General features: G+C 51.6%; 1 protein-coding gene across 1 annotated transcript in view; it reads right to left on the bottom strand.

The window, feature by feature from the left end:
• Positions 1-9,419: 9,419 nt before the first annotated feature.
• The window catches only part of PMEPA1 (prostate transmembrane protein, androgen induced 1), a 60,640-nt gene continuing 48,234 nt past the window's right edge, over positions 9,420-21,825 (bottom strand). The window contains exons 2-4 of the mRNA XM_032142337.2: positions 20,651-20,805; positions 14,062-14,115; positions 9,420-13,628 (exon numbers count right to left, since the gene is read on the bottom strand). Of these exons, the coding sequence (XP_031998228.1) occupies positions 13,083-13,628; positions 14,062-14,115; positions 20,651-20,805 (755 nt within the window). The 3' untranslated portion in view covers positions 9,420-13,082. The remainder of the gene's footprint in view (positions 13,629-14,061; positions 14,116-20,650; positions 20,806-21,825) is intronic.

Below are 21,825 nucleotides of genomic sequence, written 5' to 3'. Positions count from 1 at the left end.
AATGGTGAGAAGCTGGATAACTTCCCTGCTAAAATTAGGAAGAAGGCAAGGATAGCCTTCTCACTAGTTCTGTTCAGTATTGTTCAACATTGTACTGAAAGGCCTAGGTAACTACCTAGGACAATAAGACAATAAAAGGAAATATGTGTACAGATACAGAAGAAATAAATAAAACTGTTTTTGTTCATAGATGACATTATTGTCTACATAGAAAATCCTGAAGAATCAACAACAACAACAAAAAGTGTCTGAAACTAATAAGTAATAATACCAATGTTTTAGGGTATCAGGTTAATACAGAAGTTAATTATTTTCCTATATACCAGCAATGAACAATTAAAATTTGAAGTTAAAAATTAATATCACTCAAAACAGCACCAACCAAAAATGAAATACTTAGGTATAAATCTAGCAATATATAAGATCTCTATGTCTAAAACTACAAAATCCTAATAAAAGAAATAACAGATCTAAATAAATGGATAGTCTGTGCTCATGAATTGGAAGATTCAATATTATTAATGAGTCAATTTTTCCCAACCTGATTCATAGAGTCAATACAATCGCAATGAAAATCCCAGCAAACTGTTTTGTAGATATTGACAAACTGATTCAAAATTTTATATTGAAAGGCAAAATATCTAAAATAGCCAAAACAATAATGAAGAAAAGAAAAAAGTTGAAGGGCTCACACTAACTTATCTGAAGACTTACTATAAAGCTGTATCAATCAAGATAGCATGGTATTGGCAAGAAAGTGGACAAATTGATTAGTGGAATAGAATAGAGGCCCAGAAAGAGACTACACAAATATAGTCAACTGATCTTTGATGAAGGAGCAAAGGAAATTCAATGTAGAGAGGAAAGCCCTTTTAAACAATTGGTCCTTTTAACAATTTTAACAATTGGAACTCTTGGATATCATGTGCAAAAACATCAACCTGGACACAACACTTGGGCTTTCCCAAAAATTCACTCAAAATGGATCCTGGACCTAAAACACAAAACCATAAAACCTTGAGAAGGAAACATGGGAAAAAATCTAGGTGACCTTTGGCTTGGTGGTGAGCTATCAGATATAACCCAAAAAGCATGATCCATGAAAGAAAAAATGGATAATTATTGATAAATTGGACTTTATTAGAATAAAAAAAAATCCTGATCTGTGAAAGACAATGTTAAGAGAATAAAAAGACAAGCCACAGATTGGGAGAAAATATCTGCAAAATACACATCAGATAAAGGACTTGTATCAAAAATATACAAAGAACTTGTGAAACTCAACAACAAGGAAACAAACAACCCAATTTAAAAATGGGCCAAAGATCTGAACAGATACCTCAACACAGAAGATATACAGATGGCAAATAAGCATTTGAAAAGATGCTCAAAATCATTTGCCACTAGGGAATTTCAAATTAAAACAACAATAAGTTACCATCACACATCTATTAAAATAATTAAAATAAAAAGAAAACCTGACAATACCAAGGCTGGCAAAAATATGGAGCAACAAGCATTCTCATTCTTGCTGGTGAGAATGCAAAATGGTACAGCTACTTTGGAAGATAGTTTGGTAGCTTCTGACAAGGCTAAACATAGTCTTACTGTGTAATCCAGCAATTGTGGTACTAGGTATTTACCCAGAGGATTTGAAACTTATGACCACAAAAAAGCCTGCATGTGAACATTGTAGCAACTCTGTTTGGAATTGCAAACTAGTGAATATGAAACAACAAAAATGTCGTTCAATAGGGGAATGGATAAACAGAACATGGTATATTGATACAATAGAATACTATCAGCAATGAAAGCAAATGAGCTATCAAGGCACAAAAAGACATGGATGAATCGTAAATGAATATTGCTAAGTGAAAGAAGCTAGTCTGAAAATGTTGCATATTGTATGATTCAATTACATGACATTCTGTAAAAGGCAAAATTACAGTGATAGTACAAAGATAAATGGTTGCCAGGGGATTAGGAGGATGGTAAAGGGGAGAAGAGATGCATTAGGTGAAAAATGGGAGATGTTTAGGCCAGTGAAACTATTCCATAACGATGAGGTAGGAGGCAGGACTTGACTCCAGAAGTGGGGCTGAGACACTAGGCCAACCTGAGGACTAGCTAAAACAGGGATGGGGTGGAAGCAGCTTTCCATGAGACACACCACCAGTGTGCCATGTCAGTTTACCATCACCATGGCAACACCTGGGAGTTACTGCCCCTTTCCATGACAATGACCTAACAACCCAAAAGTAACCACCCTTTTCCTAGAGATTTCTGTGTAAACCACCCCTTAGTCTACACGTAACTAAAAGTAGGTATAAGTACAACTGCAGAACTGCCCTGAGCTTCTACTATCAGCACACTGCCTACAGGGTGGCCCTGCTCTGCAGGAGCAGTCATGGGGCTGTAACACTTTTAGAGCTCTAACAATGCTGCTTCAACAAAGCTGTTTTCATCTACCCTACCACTGACTCACCTTTGAATTCTTTCCTGGGTGAAGCCAAGAACCCTTGCAGGCTAAGCCCCACTTTGGGGTTTGCCTGCCCTACATCAATGATACCGTAATGGTAGATTTATGACTCTATGCATTTGTCAAAATCCATAGAACTTTACAGAACAAGGAATGAATCTTGATGTATGTAATTTTTTTAAAGATTAGGAGATTGAGGGAATCTCAGGATGAAATGTACAATGTGACCAAACAATCTAACTGCATTACAAATGTAGGAAACAACCTCACTGAAAGGGAAAGGGTGCTAACCCAAGTAACTTTGGAAATGAGTGGAGTCTCTAAGACTAAAGATGAAAGGAACCATACATAAAAACTGGATGCTAGTTGATAAAATTATTTCCTATGAGGATACCAGTTAACAATTCTGATACTGCTACCTAAGTACACTGGAACTGGATAATTAAATAAATGGATGATGAGTGATGGGACCCATGTTTCTCACTGCTGGGGTGAGAGATTGCAGATAAGTAAGGGGAGAAGGCTAGAATAATTCATGTGGTGACAGATTAGGATTGGATACAGCAGTATGAATTCATGTTTAGTTTAATTTAAATACAGATGGTTACATATACAAATATTTATAAATATACATATATACATGGGCTACTATACACACATATATTTCCTTGCTAAGTCAGCTGAAAGGGCCTAGAAACAATGGAACCCTCTAAGCATGAACACCTAGAGTTTGGAATGTCCTAGAGACTGGTTGAATGGCTTTGTCCAAAATGCTGATAGCGATATGGACAATAAAGTCCAGGCTGAGGTGGTCACAGATGGAGGTGAGGAACTTGTTGGGAGGTGAAGCAAAGGTGACTCTTGTTATGCTTTAGCAAAGAGACTGGCAGCATTTTGCCCCTGCCCTACAGATTTGTAGAACTTTGAACTTAAGAGAGATGATTTAGGGTATCTGGCAGAAGAAATTTCTAAGTAGCAAAGCAGTCAAGAGGTGACTTGGGTGCTCTTAAAGGCATTCAGTTTTAAAAGGGAAACAAAACATAAAAGTTTGGAAAATTTGCAGCCTGACAATGCGATATAAAAGAAAATCCCATTTTCTGAGGACAAATTCAAGCTGGCCACAGAATTTGCATAAGTAATGAGGAGCTGAATGTTAATCACCAAGGCAGTGGTGATGGCAGCCCTTCCCATCATAGGCCCAGAGGCTTAGGAGGAAAAAATGGTTTAGCAGACCAGTCCCAGGGTCCCTCTGTTGGGTCCAGTCTAGGGACTTGGTGCCCTGCATCCCATCTGCTCCAGCTGTGACTAAAAGGGGACAAGGTACAGGTCGGGCTGTTGCTTCAAAAGGCAGAAGTCCCAAGCCTTGGCAGCTTCCACATGGTGTTGAGCCTGTGGGTGTACAGAAGTCAAGAATTGAGATTTCAGAAGATTTATGGAAATGCCTGGATGTCCAGGCAGAAGTTTGCTGCAGGGGTGGGGTGCTCATGGAGAGCCTCTGCTAGGGCAGTGCAGAAGGGAAAGGCGGGGTCAGAGCCCTCACACAGTGTTCCTATTAGGGTACTGCCTAGTGGAGCTGTGAGAAGAGGGCCACCATCCTCCAGAACTGAGAATGGTCAATCCACTGACAGCTTGCACTGTGCACCTAGAAAAGCCACAGACACTCAACACCAGCCTGCCCATGAAAGCAGCTGGGAAGGAGGCTATACCCTGCAAAGCCACAGGGGTGGAGCTGCCCAAGGCTGTGGGAGCCCACCTCTTGCATCAGCGTGACCTGGATGTGAGACATGGAATCAAAGGAGATCATTTTGGAGCTTTAAGATTTGATTGCTCCACTGGATTTTGTACTTGCATGAGGCCTGTAGCCCCTTTGTTTAGATCAGTTTCTCCCATTTGGAACAGCTGTATTTATCCAATGCCTGTACCCCCATTGTATCTAGGAAGTAACTAACTTGCCTCTGACGTTATAGGCTCATAGGCAGAAGGGACTTGCCTTGTCTTTGGTGAGACTTTGGACTGTGGACTTTTGAGTTAATGCTGAAATGAGTTAAGAATTTGGGGGACTGTTGGGAAGGCATGATTTGTTTTGAAATGTAAAAAAGGATATGAGATTTGGGAGGGGTCAGGGGCAGAATGGTATGGTTTGTCTGTGTACCCACCCAAATCTCATCTTGAATTGTATCTCCCACAATTACTACATGTCATGGGAGGAATCTGGTGGGAGGAAATTGAATCATGGAGGTGGGTCTTTCCCATGCTGTTCTTGTGATAGTGAGTAAGTCTTACAAAATCTGATGGTTTTAAAAACGGAAGTTTTGCTGCACAAGCTCTCTTCTCTTGTCTGCTGCCATGTGAGATGTGCCTTTCACCTTCTGCCATGATTATGAGGCCTCCCCAGTCCCATGGGACTGTAAGTCCAATAAACCTCTTTCTTTTGTAAATTGCCGAGTCTCTGGTATGTCTTTACCAGCAGTGTGAAAACAAACGAATACAGAAGAGATTGGCAAAGGTCAGATTGTAAATATTTTAGGCTTTGTACGTCATATGGCCTCTGTGGCAATTACTCAAATCTACCATTGCAGCACAAAAGCAGCCATAGGTGACCTGTAACTAAACTGGTGTGGCTGTTTTCCAATAAAACTTTATTTACAAAAACAGGCAGCTGGGGATTTGGTGTATGGGCCAATGTTTGGTGACCCCTGGTCTAGAGAGACGACACAAACAGTCCAAGAGCCCAGCAGGGCCCTGACACTCCTTAGAGCATCTTGCTATGGAAATAATGCATTTCCTAGTCACTGAAATCCCTGTTTGCTTATTTTTTGTTACTTGAAGCCAGAAGCCCCCAGACAGATACAAGTGTGCCAGCTCCTGTGCCCACTCCTCCCCTGTTTCCTACTGGCTGCACTGGGGTGAGTGGGGGAGGCCAGGGGTGGACAGGCAGCTGGATGGTGCACATCTGTCTGCCCATGTCTGACTGCCTGTCCATGGGAAGATTTTGAGGAAATTGGATGAGGAAACAGTGTGGGTGGGAGAGAGCATCCCAACACTTCCAAGCCGGTGACACAGAAGGCAGGCTGAGTTCTCTGCCTTGGTTTCCATGTCTGAAGAATGCGGTGTTGTGAGAATGGAAGCAGTTGTGGAGTGCAGGCCTGGTCCCTCCTGGGAGCATGTGTTTATCCCCCATGGACAATGGACGTGAGTCGGGCCCTGACCTCAGGCAGTGCAGTGACCTTGGGGAGGAGCCATGAACGCCACAAGCAGTGCAGTGACTGCCTCAGTAGAGCCAGCACAGAGAAGCTGGGGGCATCCTGGAAGGCTTCCTGGAGAAGGTGCTGTCTGAACTGGGTCTGGGTCTGAATGACGTCAGGGCAATGTGGGGTTTGGGAGAAGGGGATCCCAGGCAGAAGAGGCAGCAGTGAGCACAGCCACAGGGAGAAAACAGTGAGTGTTGCTGGAGCATCTGGGAGACGCCAGAGAGAATGGGAAGGCTCTGCAGGGCCTTGAGAGCCTCGAGGGCATCTGGGCTTCCTCTTGAGGCCATGGGGGCCACAGAGGATCCTAAGCTTCCCCAGATTTGGGGCTCCCCCAGGAGGGAGGGAGGAAGACAGGAGGCAATGGTGGGCATCTGGGTGGTGTGGGAGCCTGGCCCAGACCACACAGTGGGGATGTGGGGAGGGACGGGCACAAGCTAGTTAGGGGTGCTCTCTGCCCTGCAGCAGGTGGGTGGCATGGAGGGGAGGGAGAAGGGGCATCTGGGAGGAGCAGCGGGTGGGCAACAGGAGGCTCTGGTCAGGCAGACCACGGTCGCCACCAAGAGCAAGCTCAGGAAATTCCCTGTTGCCTCTGATGGATTCCAGACGTTTCTCAGGAGGTGCCCACTGCTATGTCTGGTGCTCAATGACAGACACGGAGGCGGCCAGACCAGGTGACTTGCTGGTTTTCAGGTAACTTCTGGTCAGGACGAGCAAGGATTGGACATGCCAGGGTGGCTCACGTACCCACGAAGAGGCCCCGAGGCCATCCCCAGGGCCGCCTCATTGACATCAGGCCTGTGAGGGGGAAGTAGGGGTCTCTGCCTGCCACCTGCAGCCAGTGCCAGCCCTCAGGTGTCCAGGCAAGGACGCATCTGCCCGGTCAACCCTATGTCCCTGTCAGTGGCCCCTGGCACACAGTGGGTGCACACTGCCCGCTCATCAGATGGACCTAAAGGTGCCCAAGCCCAGGTCCCTTCTTGTTATGCTCTGTGGTAACTGCGTGGTGCTCTGAAGCCACAGGAAGTGACATTTGTGATTATGCTGGGGCTGCTTGTCAGCCCATACTCATCACCCTTCCGGGCTGGTGTGCTGGAGAGTAGGGGGGCCTGCCTCCCCTTGCCGGGGTCACTTTGTCATATCAAGCAGCAGCTGTGCTAAGTCCCCTCCCAGCCTGGGCTCATGTACTGCCCAGTTCACCCTCTTGCCTCCTTTCCCTGTATGGAAGGTGATCTCTTGATCTCTAAGCTGAAGATCCAGTCTTCTATAAACCACCCCCTTCCTCCAAAAATCCCACTCTCCTGCCCCTCACCTCACTGTGCTGTGGTTCCAGTTTGTGAGTCTGTCTCTAAAACCTGAAGGTGAGTCCTCAGAGGTCAGGGATTGCATCTGAGTGCTGGTACCTCCCAGCAGCTATCTCAGCCTGGCACCCAGTTGTGATAAAAGAAACGTAGTGGATGGAGTGAAAGATGAGACCTTCCAGGTGACAAGCTGTTGCCTTCAGAGAACTTAGCATTGAGCTTGGCACTTAGTAGGTGCTGAGTAAGCGTGGACTGCTCTGATTTTGATCTGTGTCTACTTAAGCTACGCTCAAGGATTGCGGTGGGGGGGTCTCCTTCTTGATTAGAACCCGACTGCTCTCTCCAGCTGGGGAAGGCCCTCTATTCTGTCCTGACCACCTGAGGGACACAGTTCTGTCTCCAGGTCCAGCCCAGGACCTGCAAGCTGATCCGAAGGTTCAAGGGATTCAATTGTAATATGAAAGCCCCATGTAGATGTCCATGTTAGTATGAAGAGTGACTAATCCTTGTGGGTGCCAGGCACCCTGCTGGGATGATGTTACAGGCATTATCTCATCAGAGACACCAAGTGCCAGCATCTCATGGTGCCGGCATCAACCCCATGCTAGGGACCGGGAGGCTGAGGGTCGGCAGGGGAATGACCCCTAGCAGGAGGCAGCTGAGTCACCATGTTTGGTCCTCTGCTCTCACCACGGAAGAGTTACAGGCTCTTTTGTTTTCTCTCCAATTCTTCATAATATCTGAGGTTTTTCTCCACCAGAAAGGGCCCCGGGAAGGCAGGGGGTGCTGAGTTCTGTCCTGATCATGTGGGCTGCTGTCTTGGGCAGCATTCCTCAAAGCAGTGAGATGTTTCTAGGGCCCTGAGGTCCAGATGCTTAGGAAACCCTGGGGCTGAGGCCAAATGGTGTCCAATCCCTCATGGTGGTGGGGTCTTTGCCTCTTTATATTGGCTGATTAAACATAATCTTAATCAGACATTAAAGATGATTCAGTTGACACTGTGCAGGTCCACTTATATGTAGATTGTTTCAATTAATGGATTGGAAAATATTTTGGAGGTTTACAGCAGTGGGAAAAAACTCAAAGATGAACATGTAGCCTAAAATATTAGAAAATGTTAAAAAGGTATGTCATGAATGCATGAAATATATATATAGATACTAGTCTATTCATGTGGCAATCGACTGTTTATCAATCAGTAAGGCTCCCTGTGAACAGTAGGGCTATTAGTAGTTAAGTTTTGGAGGAGGCAAAAATAATGCATGAGGCTGGCGTAGTGGCTCATGCCTATAAGGCCAGCACTTTGAGGAGGCTGAGGGGGGTGGATCTCTTGAGCCCCGAAGTTCAAGACCAGCCTGGGCAACGTAGGGAGAACTCATCTCTACAAATAATAGACTAATAAAAAATTAGTCAGGCGTGGTGATGCACACACACCTAGTCCCAGCTACTCAGAAGACTGAGGCAGGAGGACTGCTTGATCCTGGGAGGTCGAGGCTGCAGTGAGCTATGATCATACCACTGCACTCCAGCCTAGGTGACAAGGTGAGATCCCCATCCCTAAAAAGAAGTTTTTTACAAGTAACGCGTGGATTTTTGACAGCAAGGGGGTTCAGTGTGCCTTGAACCCCTTGTTGTTCAAGGGCCAACTGTAGAAAAATAAATGAGACAGTTTCTGTAGTGGGTACTGCAGGTGCCCCCAGGTCCCGCTGGAACCCTTTAGGGAGTCTGTACAGCCCTCCCCCTGTCTCCATGAGCATTGCTAGTTGCTGGCTTCTGGGAGGACAGTTCTGCAGCTTCTGAGACTCACTCCTCCATCTCGTGCACCAAGAGCCAGAAGGGTCTGGGACTCTACCTTTCCAGGGTCCAGAACCCCCGCAGGTCCCCTTGGGATCAAGTTGAGGCTGCAACGTTGTCCACAAGTGTCTCCCTTGCTCAGGTTCTCCCCCTCCTTGATCCTCTTCCCTGACTCCCTTAGCGGAAGCTCCCTGGGAGCACATCCTTAAAACGTCCTTAATCCCTTGCACACAAGGCCACGTCTCAGGGTTACTTCTGGAAGAACCCTACCTAAGACAGTTTTCTTTTCTTGCAGACCTTATCAGAGCTTTCGTCATGCTATGGTGAATAATGATTTCCCGAGGGAGGAAAAGTATGCAGTGTTTTGCAAAATTGTTTAACAACGACCACCCCCTTTACCAGAACCTGCCTAAGCTAGTGTTTTCACCGGGCTCCCTGAATATTGTCTGAACTAACAGAAAGGTTGAACGAATTGTTCAAGGTTGCCCAGCAGCTCTGAGGGATTGCTTCACCTCCACTGAATGCACCCGGGGTTGTTGTAGAAAGGGGTGGGAAGTGAGAAGAGCCACATTTGGCCAAAGAAGTGAAAAAGCCTCGTTCCAAAGAATTGTAAAATTTATTGTATAAGTATTGCAGCTTTTCAGAATGTCATCATTGCCACTAATGATTACTGATACACAACAAGCAGTTTCTTCAGGCCTGCGGATTGGCATCCAAACACAGAGTCTTACACAGCGGGGACGTGGGTGCGCGCCCCGCATGCCACGGAAAGCTTACATAAGTTTAACTTGAACAGAGCTTGGGAAATGGGGCTGCAAAGGAGAGCAGTTCCCACGCCAGGAACCAACGTGAAAGCATTGGAATCAGCACAACAGCCATGGAATCAGGCAGGCAGGGGAGGACGGGCTGTGTCCTTCTGAGCTCTATAGTACAGCAAGATTTCAAGCAGTTTCCAGAAAAACAACAACAACATTTTTTTTCCTTATCGTTGGGATATTTTATGGTTCTGGAAGCTTCGTGTTGCACATAGGAAAAAAAATTTCTCTGAAACGTACAATTCATAGGGACGACCAATGAGGACAGGGAATGAACCAGGCTCTCCCCCAGCCCTGATTTTTGCTACATATGGGGTCCTTTTTCATTCTTTGCAAAAACACTGGGCTTTTTGAGAACACGGACGGTTCTTAGCACAATTCGCGAAATCTGTCTGCGTAGAACCGGGCTTTGCAGGGGAGATAATTTTCCTCCTCTGGAGGAAAGGTGGTGATTGACAGGCAGGGAGACAGTGACAAGGCTAGAGAAAGCCACGCTCGGCCTTCTCTGAACCGGGATGGAACGGCAGACCCCTGAAACGAAGCTTGTCCCCCTCCAACCAGCCACTTCTGAGAACCCCCATCTAACTTCCTGCTGGAAAAGAGGGCCTCCTCAGGGGCAGTCCAAGAGTTTTCAAAGATAACGTGACAACTACCATCTAGAGGAAAGGGTGCACCCTCAGCAGAGAAGCCGAGAGCTTAACTCTGGTCGTTTCCAGAGACAACCTGCTGGCTGTCATGGGATGTGCCCAGCCTTTGAGAGGCCACTACCCCATGAACTTCTGCCATCCACTGGGCATGAAGCCGAGGACACTGGGCTTCAACACTGGGTTGTCATGAGAGGGACAGGCTCTGCCCTCAAGCCGGCTGAGGGCAGCGACCGCTCTCCTCCCTTTTCTCACGCAAAGCCATTCCCACAAATCCAGACCATACCATGAAGCAACGAGACCCAAACAGTCTGGCTCAAGAGGATATGAGGACCGTCTCAGCCTGGCTTTGGGCTGACACCATGCACACACACAAGGTCCACTTCTAGGTTTTCAGCCTAGATGGGAGTCGTGCACAAACCTTGGCAAAAAAGGTTGGAGGAGCAGGAGGAGTAACCTCACCAAGCTAGGCACCTCCCCGGTGGAGAGAGGGTGAGGACGCGCGAGGATGATGGGGTGTCTGAAAAGCAGGAGCCCTTGGTGGACCCTGGGAGGGGATACCAGTCCCAGGTGAGTGAGGCACTGTCCGGGAACGTCCTCACCGAGCGACAGGAGTGTCACTGCTTCTTCAGTAAGGCACTAGAGACGCGTCACATAAAGGAAAGATACGTTTCAATCATCTTTACAAGTGCGTCCTTGCACCTTTCGGGATAACCTGTATTGATTTCTCTGCAGGACCTTTTCAAAGAATCCTCTTCAAGAGAGAAACAAATTTTAGGCTGACGACTTCACAGAGAGGCAGGTTCTGCTGCTGCCAACGAACAAGAACTTTCTACTAGGCTGGCGGCACGCAGAGCCCACGTCTGTCAGCTGCCACCTTCTTAAAGCACACGTTTCACATGCATGGAGCTCGAGTGGCTAACATTTCAAAACTGCGCTCAGGTTTTTGTTTTGGAAGTTATAAAAAAGTTGCTCACAAACAATAGTTATTGCCTTTTATATCTTTCTTTTATGTTAGTCTACTAGTCAGCTTTCTGCCCAAAACGGAAAGCCACTCCCGTGGGAAGGGAGGGGGTAGCAGCTGGGAGTCTGCCCTTCCAGCTGGGGGCCCTCCCACCCCCATGGGGAGGAAACACGTCGAGCTCCAGCCACTGGCCTCGGTGGGTCCCAAAGCCCCACCCCTCATGCTCTCCTCTGGTCACCTCTATTTACACTCACGTGCCCCTTCCTGCCCTTCACCTGCACGTCACCAGCAGGTCCCGCCAACCCCAGATCTATCTGGTGAAAACCTGGAGAACAAGAGCGGAGTCTAACAGAGATGTAAATGAAAACACAGATCAACAGACACACCAGAACTGAAGCGTTGTTTCTGCGGGGAAAGGAGATGGAAAGGGGAACAGAGAAGGTGAAGAATTCTGCGCCCGAAGCTCGGGTTGGTGTTTGCTCCACTGCTTTACTCATTTTAACCCTTTCACCTATCCTGGCAGAAACCACCTTATCATGTTGGGTTGTCTGTTTATTGGCCTCTCAAGTGAGAACTGATCCGTGAAGGGAAACAGACAGGAGGAGGTCAGATTGCGAATACCTGGGCCTTCCTAGGGTCCAGTGCGGCAGCTACCGCACCTGCCTTCACCGGTGAACCTTTAGCCAGCTGAACAACCACCAAAGCGCCCTGCAGAGACAAGTCATCGAGCCCTCTGGCGTGTCCCTGGTAGCCCGTGCACCAGCCGCTGCGGCTTGTGAGGGGCATCATGCTCCACCCCACGGGGACCTTCACAGTTGGAAAAAAGAAGAGGAAAAACTAATTCCTTCGGTAACAGTTTATTTTCATTTTTGGGAAAGGCAAAACCACTACCTGGAACTCGGTGCCTCCGTGGTTAACTTTCCTATTTTGCTTGTGATTTAAAGGCTCTTCTGGGTCGGGGGGAAAAATGTGTCTCCTTCGGTAGGGAATGTATAACGTGGGGATAACCTGTCACTAGGCAGAAGCATCCACTCTGCAGGGACAGTGGCCCCTCAGGAAAGGCCGCCGCTCCCGGCCAAGGCCTCTCTGCAGACTCCACGGGGGCTCACCCTCTGCCGTCAGGCGACTCTTAAATTCCGACATTTCTCCCTTAAAGTCTCAACAGACACAAGAGAAGTTTCCATCAAGCAAGCACTGACATATTTATATTAAAAAATAGTGCAAAATCTCAACATTTATATAAATAACTCTAAACCCCTGCTTTGTAATTTTTTTCTTTACAAGGTAATACACACTTTCTGACTTGGCACTCAAAAATTGCCATTTTTTCCTCTTCTAGTTCAGAAAACAACTTTTTTTTTAATAGGCCTCTTCTAATACAAAAATACTCCTGCCCTCGCACATACAGTTTCTCTTATCTTATATATATTTATATATATAATATTGCAGATCTTTAAACAAAGGTTTTGTGCAAATATGTCTTTAAAGTTAAGTGAAATTATCATAAACAAAAGAAAATAAGCATTCACGCACGCAGCTCAACTAGAAACAAGAAAGACTACTGTAGAAATTTTTTTTCTCTTTTGCCTTCAAGACACAGCTCAACAAAGAAACGTGGTTTTTTTTTCTTTTTTCTTTTTTTTTTTTTTTGCAAGCTCTCTTAGCTTGTGCATTCAGACCAGACATCACATGTAAATATTTATACACAGGGAGGTGGGAGGGGAGGGCCACACGATGCGTTGCTGCGCCCCCCGCCTTCCTCTCACTCCTCTTCTAAGAAGCGCGGAGTGTTCTGCCTTTTCACCTACGCAGCCCTAGCCCGGCCCCGCTGGGGACCCTAGAGAGGGTGTCCTTTCTGTTTATCCTTCTCTTTGCTCCAGATGGCTGCACTCTCTAGGGGCGCGATGTGTGTGTGGTGGAGCCGGGTCCCCTCCAGCAAGGAGGGCGGCCCACTGCTCTGCTGGTGCTGGAAGGAGGACCCCGGGTAGTGGCCGATGACCTCGCTGTAGGTGGGCGGCGGCCCCTCCATGCGCCCGCCGCTGCCGTAGCACGTGGCGCTGATGCCCGAGTTACTGCTGGGGGGGCAGGGGCCGCCCAGCCTGGCACTATCCATCAGGTCACTGTCGAAGATGGTTCTGTTTGGGGGTGCGCGCACCGACTCCCGGTTCAGTTCCAGCTGCTGCTCGGGGTCCCGAAGCTGGAGGGTGCAGGGGCCCTGGTAGGGTGGGGGCTCCTCCCCGTCCGACAGCGAGATGGTGGGGGGCAGGTCGATCTCGTGCTGCAGGTACGGATAGGTGGGCTGGAAGCGGTGGAAGCGGTCCCGCTGGGCGAAGGGCGGCACGGCCAGACGGTCGGTGGGCCGAGGCGGGGCGTAGACCTGCGGCTGGAGGAAGCAGAGCGGGAGTGAGGGAGGGCGGCTGTCTCAGGTGGGTCGTCCAGAAGCGATCCTGAGACTGGAGTTCTGCTGCATGGGACCTGGCTCTCTGGGGAAAGGGAGAGGGCGGCAGGGCTGGCGGGGGCAGGAGCCCAGAGCCTGATCCTGCGGGGGCCCTGGCCTGGGGGCAGCACTGCAGAGCTGCACCGCCCTCCTCGAAACAGTGGCAGCGTCCGTGCTCCCGTGTGCAGAGAGCAGAGAGCTGGGCTGCTCCCTCAGGGGCAGGGAGCAGATGATCTCCAGCAAGGAGGTTCCCAGCAGCAAGGGCACTGCAGAGAAGGGCGGAGGGGTGAGCCTTTAGCAGCCCACACTCTTCCAGCCGCAGCGGGAGCAACCCAGCGTGGGGTGGGGGTGTTGGAGGGGAGGCCCAGGGAGGTCTCACCTCTGGGATTCCGTTGCCTGACACTGTGCTCTCCGAGGGCCACAGGCATCCTTCCTGCATAGGAGGAAACGTACAAGCAGGGTCAGTGGGGTGGGCAGGAGGGACAGCAAAGGCTCAACCCAGATTCGACTCTTAGGCCTTTACCCTGGAATCAGCTCTTGAACCCACCCACCTCTCTGCATCCGCACCAGCTTCCCCAGCCCCTGGCCCTGGACGCTTTTCCAGGACGTGACCACAATCACCTCCTCACTGATCCTTGAGGTGCCCACTGCTGTCCCCTGAAAATCCAGCCTGACACTTTCTAAAACATACACCCACTCGTGAGGCCCCCTTCTCAAAGCTGGCCGTAGTTTCCCGTGGGGCTTAGTGGCTTCTCACCAGGCTGAGTGTAGCCTCACCCCCTCACCCCTGGCCCCACTCCCCTGGGCCTGGGCCCCCTGCTGGCTGTGTGACCTGCGGCAAGTTACTTAATTTCAATGCTGCAGTTTCTGTACCTGAATTATAGTTCTTGCGATTACAGTGCTTGCCTCACTGAGTTGTTCAAGCACTTGCTGAATTTGAACGTAAAAACCACCCGGAGCCCATGTGGCACTCAGGTAGCATGTGAATGTGCTGGGTGTCACCTCCACACTCCCACCAGCCACGCTGACCGGCCCCATGGGGCCTCAACAAGCTCAGCCAGAGCCCCAGGTCTTTCGCACGGCAGGCCAGGCTGCACGGCCGGCTCCTGTCCGCTTTCAGTTCCAGCGTCCCCTGCAGACCCTTGGAGACCAGCATCTAAAGGGCCTCTCCCGTGAACCTTGTCATCTGTTGATTCCCCTTCCAGCACCTGTCCTACCTTAATCATTGCTTCTATGCATTTATTTCTTTACAGTCTTTCTCTCCCTTGATCTGGTGAGCTCATCATTACTGATGTCCCAGTTCACAGGTGAAAAACAGGAGAGTTGAGGAAAGTGCCCAAGGCGGCTGCTCTGCCATAAAACAGCGATTCAATCTCTGGCAAAGGAGGTGTGTGGTTCCACTGCGGAGCCAAGCTCTGGTCTGGGTGCAGGGACACAGCTGCCACTTCATGAAGCTTATGCCATCTGCTCTGAGATTACAGCAGGGGCCTGGACCTCCTCCCAGGAAAATGAGACCCCATGCCAGGACCAGTTCCTCCGAGTTTCCCCAAATGCCATGACGGTAAGCCCTGGGCCCAGGGAAAGGGATGTCTGTTACTTTTATAGCTTCATTGAAATACAGCTGATATGCAAATAAATGGACATATTCAAAGCATACAATTTGGTAAGTTCGGGCATATATTTATACCAAGAACCTCTCACCACAATCAAGATAATGAGTATGTCCATCACCTCAAAAGTTCCCTTGGGGAAGGTTTTTCGAGGGTTCCCAGGTAGGATACCGCTCACCTGCAGCCTGGGTAGAAACAGCCAGAGGGCAGTAATTTCCCATATGGCCACTAGGAGGCTCTGTGGCCCTCAAAACTGTCCCATCAGGACCGCTCCTACCCCTTAAGGAGGTCTTATCCTGCCTTGTCTCCTGATTTAGCGAATGGCTCTGACATTCTTCAAGTTGCAAAGTCAGATCCACGGGATCATTCCTAACAGCTCCTCTCCCCATCACCCTTGTTCCACCCACCCTTGATCCCCTCTCACTTCTCCCTCTATTAGACAGTTCTATCCACCTCTCTCCCCAGCATCTGTGCCTAGCGGACAGCAAAGTCCTATGGAACCAGGGCCTCCACGTGCAGACAGTCCATCTGCAGCCTGCAAAAATGCAGATTCTGTAGCAGGAGGGCTGGCGAGGCTGCGTGTCTCACAATCTCCCAGAGGCTGCGAGTGCCGCTGGTCTTTGAGGTCCCTGAGGGGTCTCCCAGGGTCTCCTCCACTCTTGCCCTTCCCCAGGGTCCTTCCTCCTCACAGAAGTGGGAACATCTCCCTCACACCCCCCACCCACACCCTGCCACTCCTCTGCTTAAACTCTCTGGGCCCCCCGCTGCCTCCAGGAGAGAAAGTTCCAACCCCTTACCAAAGCCCATGCCCCTGTAGATGTCCACGGCCGTAGTATAGCTGTTTCCTTTAACAAGTTTTCCTATCTGTATAGCGGGCTGATGACAGCGCCTGCAATGCACCATACAGTGTGTTCTGCAAGGTGCCCAGTGAACACACACTCTCACGTCTTGCCTTTGGATGTGAGCCCATCCTGGGCCTGGACCAATGGCCCCTCTTTCCTCCCTTTCCTGAATAACTTTGACCTGCCCCTCAAGCCTCTGCCAAGGCGTGCTAACCCCGGAGCTCTCCGTTAGCCCCCCAGGTGGGTCAGGCACCTCCTCCCATCTCCTCCAGTCCCCTCCTGCACCACAGCCTTTGTCCCTCTGCCCCTGGTGGCCTATTCATGGGTCTCACTCGCCCTGCAGGAGCTGCTACCGTTTCCCCAGTGCCAGGCGCCGGCGTGCTATGCAATCAGGGAGTGCTCAGGTTGCTACTCAAGTGTGAAAGTTGCTGAGTGACCCGTGCAAGTCACCTTTGTGGAATTAGGTCCCAAAGTGACCTGAGAAGTGGGGGGAGGGGGCCCAGCTTCCGAATTGTCTGGAACCTTCCCCAGCCTCTGGCTATGTCTGGCAGTCACCCCCAGGTGGAGGACAAGGAAGGTTCCGATCCTACAGCCACTGCTGACCAGCCCCCTGCTCCCAGCAGCCTCCAACCACTCCCAGGCTCCCAGGGCTCGGGGTGGACTCCTCTTCTTTGAAGTGGGCACACCCAGTCTGCCTGCGCCTTCCCCATTTAGACGCTTCTAGACCAAGGGTCTGAAAACTGTTTCCATAAAGAGCCAGAGAGTAAAATATTTTCTGCTTTGTGGGCCGGCAGGTCTCTGTCATACCACTGAACCCTGCTGCTACAGCCAAGCGCAGCTATGGGCAAAACGCACTCGAAAAGACTTCATTCACACTCGGAGAAGCCCTCATTGACAAAACCAGGCAGCCACAGTGAGCTGACGCTCAGGCAGCTCCTCCCAGACCCCTCCAGTTTTAACACCACGAGGCCAGAACGCAGCTCCCCATTCTTCCCCTGGAGTCCCCAGGCACAATCTTCCCATCCCAGGGGACGGGATGGCCTTCTATCAAACTGCGAGGACTCAGAGATGTTTCTAAAGAATAAAAGATGATTCTGGCCAGGACACCGCCCAGCACAAGGGGCCTGGGGGAATTCGGTATCTTCTGAGGCCATGGGAGTGGACGCTAGGTCTTTGGCTCCTGCTGCTGGCAGAGTGTCGCACACTGGCCTGGCCACAGTCTTGTCCCTACCCCTGGGAAATGGGCCCTTGGTGGGCTGGGTTCTCACGGGAGCAGGAGACCCACACTGAGGACTGATTTGGGGATAAAGATGACAAAGGGTCACCCCATCCAAGGCCTGAGTTCCTAGTCTGGGCAGGCCTTGGGCACAAAGACTGGGATTGCCTTTCTGGGTAAATCTGAGGTCTGTGCCACTCGGTGGCTGGGTGGTCACTGCAGTGACGTTCTGCATCATGTCCCGAATACCCTCAGAGCAGCGCCAGGGTGGAAGTGCCATCCCTGGCCGAGGGGCCTGCCTACACTGGAGCCTCACTCTCAGAGGGCAGATCCTTGCCCAGTGTCACACAACAAGGAGGTGACAAGGCCAGGACCAGACCTCAGAGCTCAGGGTCTTACCTGAGATGGTGAGGCAGGTGGGTGAGGCACGAGCTCTTGTCTCCATACAGGCAAGAGGGGACCCCCAGGGTCACCCTGAAAAGGGGCCATGGTCGGATAGCCACGCCAGGGGCAGAGCATAGGTAGCCTGGGGGGATGTGAACTGGGCCCGGGACAGACAGGAGCTGTGTGTGGATCTCTGTGGAAGGCCACGGGGCCCAGGGACTCCTGTCTGGCAGGGGGTCCCCAGGGGAGCTGCCACATTCTGCTTTAGGCCTAGTGAGGCTCCACGTTTACCCAGCCAGGCATCCCGGGTGGCTGGGCAGGCGGCTGGGTAGACAGTGGGAGGAGACTTTCTATTGGCCGCAGGTGTGACGGAATCCTACCCCTTCCTGGCAGCAGGTTCCCAGGTGCCGTCTCCCGCTCCACAACAGTGAAGCCCCTGCAGTCGGCCTCTGGGTACCGTACACTCTTCACTAACTGCATCCTCCCCATGACCACGGGCCGCACAGGCCTAGCTTCAACCCACTGTGGCTCCGAGGGGCAAGGTGAGCCCAGCCTGGAGTGTGTGCCCCTCCAAGGCTGGTGCCTTCTGGAATGTCCAGGCACCGTCACTCTCCCCAGCATCTGAGGGAGGACAGAATAGGCTGTGGGCTCTTCACACCAGCAGTGACAAGCAGTGTGGCCTCCGGCAAATGTTCCACCTCTCTCATCCCCAGTTTCTCCTCTGGAAAGTGGGGTGAACCCCTGAAGTCCCTGACGGCATCCCTGGGCAGATGTAACCAGTGGTAGCAACAGCGAATAAACATGTCGGGGCTTGAGAGCAGGTCTGCAGCACGCCCTCCGGACAGCACGCTAGGACGCACAGCGGGCCCCGGGTCTGGGGAGCCCAGCATTCCCATCAGAGGTCCCAGGGCTGATGCTCCTTGCCCTGGCAACCTGGTGACGCACTGAGGCTGGGGCCTGATGCAAGCAGAGGTGTCCAGACCTGCCAGGGACAGGCCTGCCGGCTAGGGACCATGGCCAACAGGCTTCTCAGCTGACTTGGCTCAGCCCAGGGACTCTGGGCACCACCACCAACCCCAGGCGTCCCCAGAAGTGGGGAGGCCACATCCAGTGCTGCCTGTTCTGTGGGTCCTCCCCACACCTGGTGAGCCCCGGCTCAGAGACGCGCCGCAGCCCCAGGGCTGGCCACGTGCCACCTCCTCCCCGCAGTTCCCAGCCTGCTCTTTAAACAGCCGCTTCCTGCCCCACGTTGTTGAGTTACACATCCTGGGTGCAGAGATGGAAGCCATTAAGAGATTAACTCTGCGCCGCCCTTTGGTCCACCTGCTGAAGGATACCGAATGGCAGGGCTTCAGGCGGCCGACGTGGAGCCGGGAGTTCACCGTCAGAGGTGGGCAAGTTCCCACCGACCCGGATCTGCCCTGTTTGCCCCTGACTTTGTGGAGACTCGAAGGGGAAATTCTTGGGGTTTCCAGAACACCCACCAATGCTCATAACTCTGAGAGATCAACACCCAGGATTGTAATGGAGAGCAGGGTCCCTCCTGCAGGGCTCTGTCCTCCTCACACTCCCACGCCCACTTCACCTGGTCCTGCACAGCTCGGCCTCAAGAGCAGCTCGCCCCAACTTCCCGGCCACGGCCCTCGCCTTCCTTCATCCATGCACCTGCTTCTGTCTGCGCCCATCCAACTCACCAGCAGCACCCCCTGGGACTGGCTCACAGCCACTTCCCAAACGCAGGGGGAGTTTTGCGTACCCCGTGTGTGTGCTGGGTAGAGATCTGTCGGTGGGTGGATGGATGGATGGATGGATGGATGGATGGATGGATGGATGGATGAGTGGGTGGGTGGATGGATGGATGGGTGGGTGGGTGGATGGGTGGATGGGTGGATGGATGGATGGATGGATGGATGGATGGATATGCTTTTACAGCCAGCAGTGGCCAGACCCGTGCTCTGTGCTGAAGCCCTGAATCTCTGGGGAGTTGGACGCGACTGCCAGCCCATTTTACACATGGGGGATCTGAAGCCCCATTGTGGGGATCAGGGACAGGTCTGAGGGCACGTGGCCAGTACTGGTGGAGATGGGATTAAACTCAGGCCCCGGGACCTGGTGTCCTGTTGCCTCTATGGCTGTCCACGGCATTGTGACCATATGACCAGATGTCAGCATAGCACGAGGACAGGGCCGCCACCTCCCTTTCGTCTGGGTCAGGGCTGCAGGAGGGCAGGCACCTTTCCCACCACTACCCAGGTGGGTAAGAGCCAAATGCCGGCCCCTCATCTCCACCATCCTGTTGCATCAGGCCTCTGTGTAGAATGAGAATGCCCTCCTGTGCTGCCTGCCCCAGGTGCCTCCCTGCTTTCAGCCTCATCCCTCTACGTCTGTCTCCACTCAGCCCCGAGAGACGTGGGTCAAGACGGAGAGGTCAGCTTGCGCTGCTTGTGAGCCCAGCCCTGCCTCCCCAGCCGAGGGTTCCTCGCAGAGGCTCCCCCAGGCCCCAGTGGTCGCATCTCCTGCATGGTGCTATCACCACCGGGCGTCTCCTCATCTCCCTCCTGGAACGTCAGCTCCATGACAGCAAGGACCTGTGTGCTGCCCTCTCCCCGGGCCCCGCACAGAGCCTGTGACCCGAGGGTGCTTGAGCGTCAGCTGAGTGCGTGAGTGGATCACGAAGCCTCTTCCCAGCCCAGCTCTTCATTCCCCACGTTCCTCCAGCATCTCTGAGGCCCACCTGGCGGGTGCTTTCCTCCCATTTCAGGGGAGGAAGCTGGTATCAGGTGGGCTCCTCAGCCCCTGTCTTCCTGCCCTGAATCTGTTTCCTGCAAACGCTGCCATTGGATCCCGTCTGAGTTTTTACAAGGGGTGTCCCACTGCCGCACCCTCAGGCCACAGACAGGATGGCGGGGCACTTACTGAGGACAGGGCATCTTCTCTCCTCCGCCCCTGGCTGTGCCGGCTGATGAAGGACCGTGCAGACAGCTTGTAGTGGCTCAGCAGGCACGTGATCACCACCACCATCACCATCATCACCACCACGATGATGATGATCTGAACAAACTCCAGCTCCGCTGTGGAGACAAAGAGGGACACGTGAGACCCTGGACACCCGCAGGCCGCTGTGCTCAGGGCTCAGCCCTTCTGAGCTTTTTCACCGCCCAGGGGGACGAGAGTGCAACCCAGACTCAGGAAGCCCCCGCCACTCTCCCAGCAAGGTCACAGGCGATGCCTAGGGCTGGGGTACGTGCAGGGAAGCTGCTCTCATGGGGGAGGAGGGGGTACTGCTGGCTGGGGGAGCACCTCAAAGGTGTCCTGGGACCCAGACACCTCTTCTGTAGGGACTGACCGGAAGGAGGTAACAGGACAGGCAGGAGGAAGGCCCTGCTCTCTGCTCTCAGAGCCTCCTGGAGCCGTTCTGCGGATGCACAGTGTGATCTGACCGGCAGAAAGGGAGCCCTGCGCACTGGCTCCTGTCGCTGGGCAAAGGCTCAGGCAGACAGTCACAGACCGTCTCTTCAGCTGTCTTGGGGGCCCAGGGAGGGAGCAATTGGGAGGAGAAGGGGACCCCTGAGTGTGGAGAGAGGAAGTTGGCACCGAGTTTGGGAGTGGAGCTTTGTGGAATTAAACAGAGGAGCTACATGTGAATGTGTGTACACAAACCTATGCACACCTGACACTCCTACACATATGTCAACACCCCAACACACACACCCCAACACTCCTACACACACACCAACACAAATGCCCCAACACTCCTACACGCGCAACACTCCTACGTACATGTCAACACCAACACACACCCAACACTCCTACACAAATACCCCAACACGTACCCCTAACACTCCTACATATAACACCCCAACACTCCTACATACACAACACCCCAACACTCCTACACACACGTCAACAACACTACATACTCCAACACCCCTACACACATGTCAACACCAACACATGGCCCAACACTCCTACACAGACGACCCAACACTCCCACACACATATCAACACCCCAACACACACCCCTCAACAGTCCCACACCCAGGTCAACATCCCAACACACACTTCCCAACAGACACAAACACACACAGACA

The sequence above is a fragment of the Hylobates moloch genome, unplaced genomic scaffold (assembly GCF_009828535.3).
Source record: "Hylobates moloch isolate HMO894 unplaced genomic scaffold, HMol_V3 SCAFFOLD_21, whole genome shotgun sequence".
NCBI classification, from domain to species: domain Eukaryota; kingdom Metazoa; phylum Chordata; class Mammalia; order Primates; family Hylobatidae; genus Hylobates; species Hylobates moloch.
This window is presented reverse-complemented; position numbering and strand designations above follow the sequence as displayed.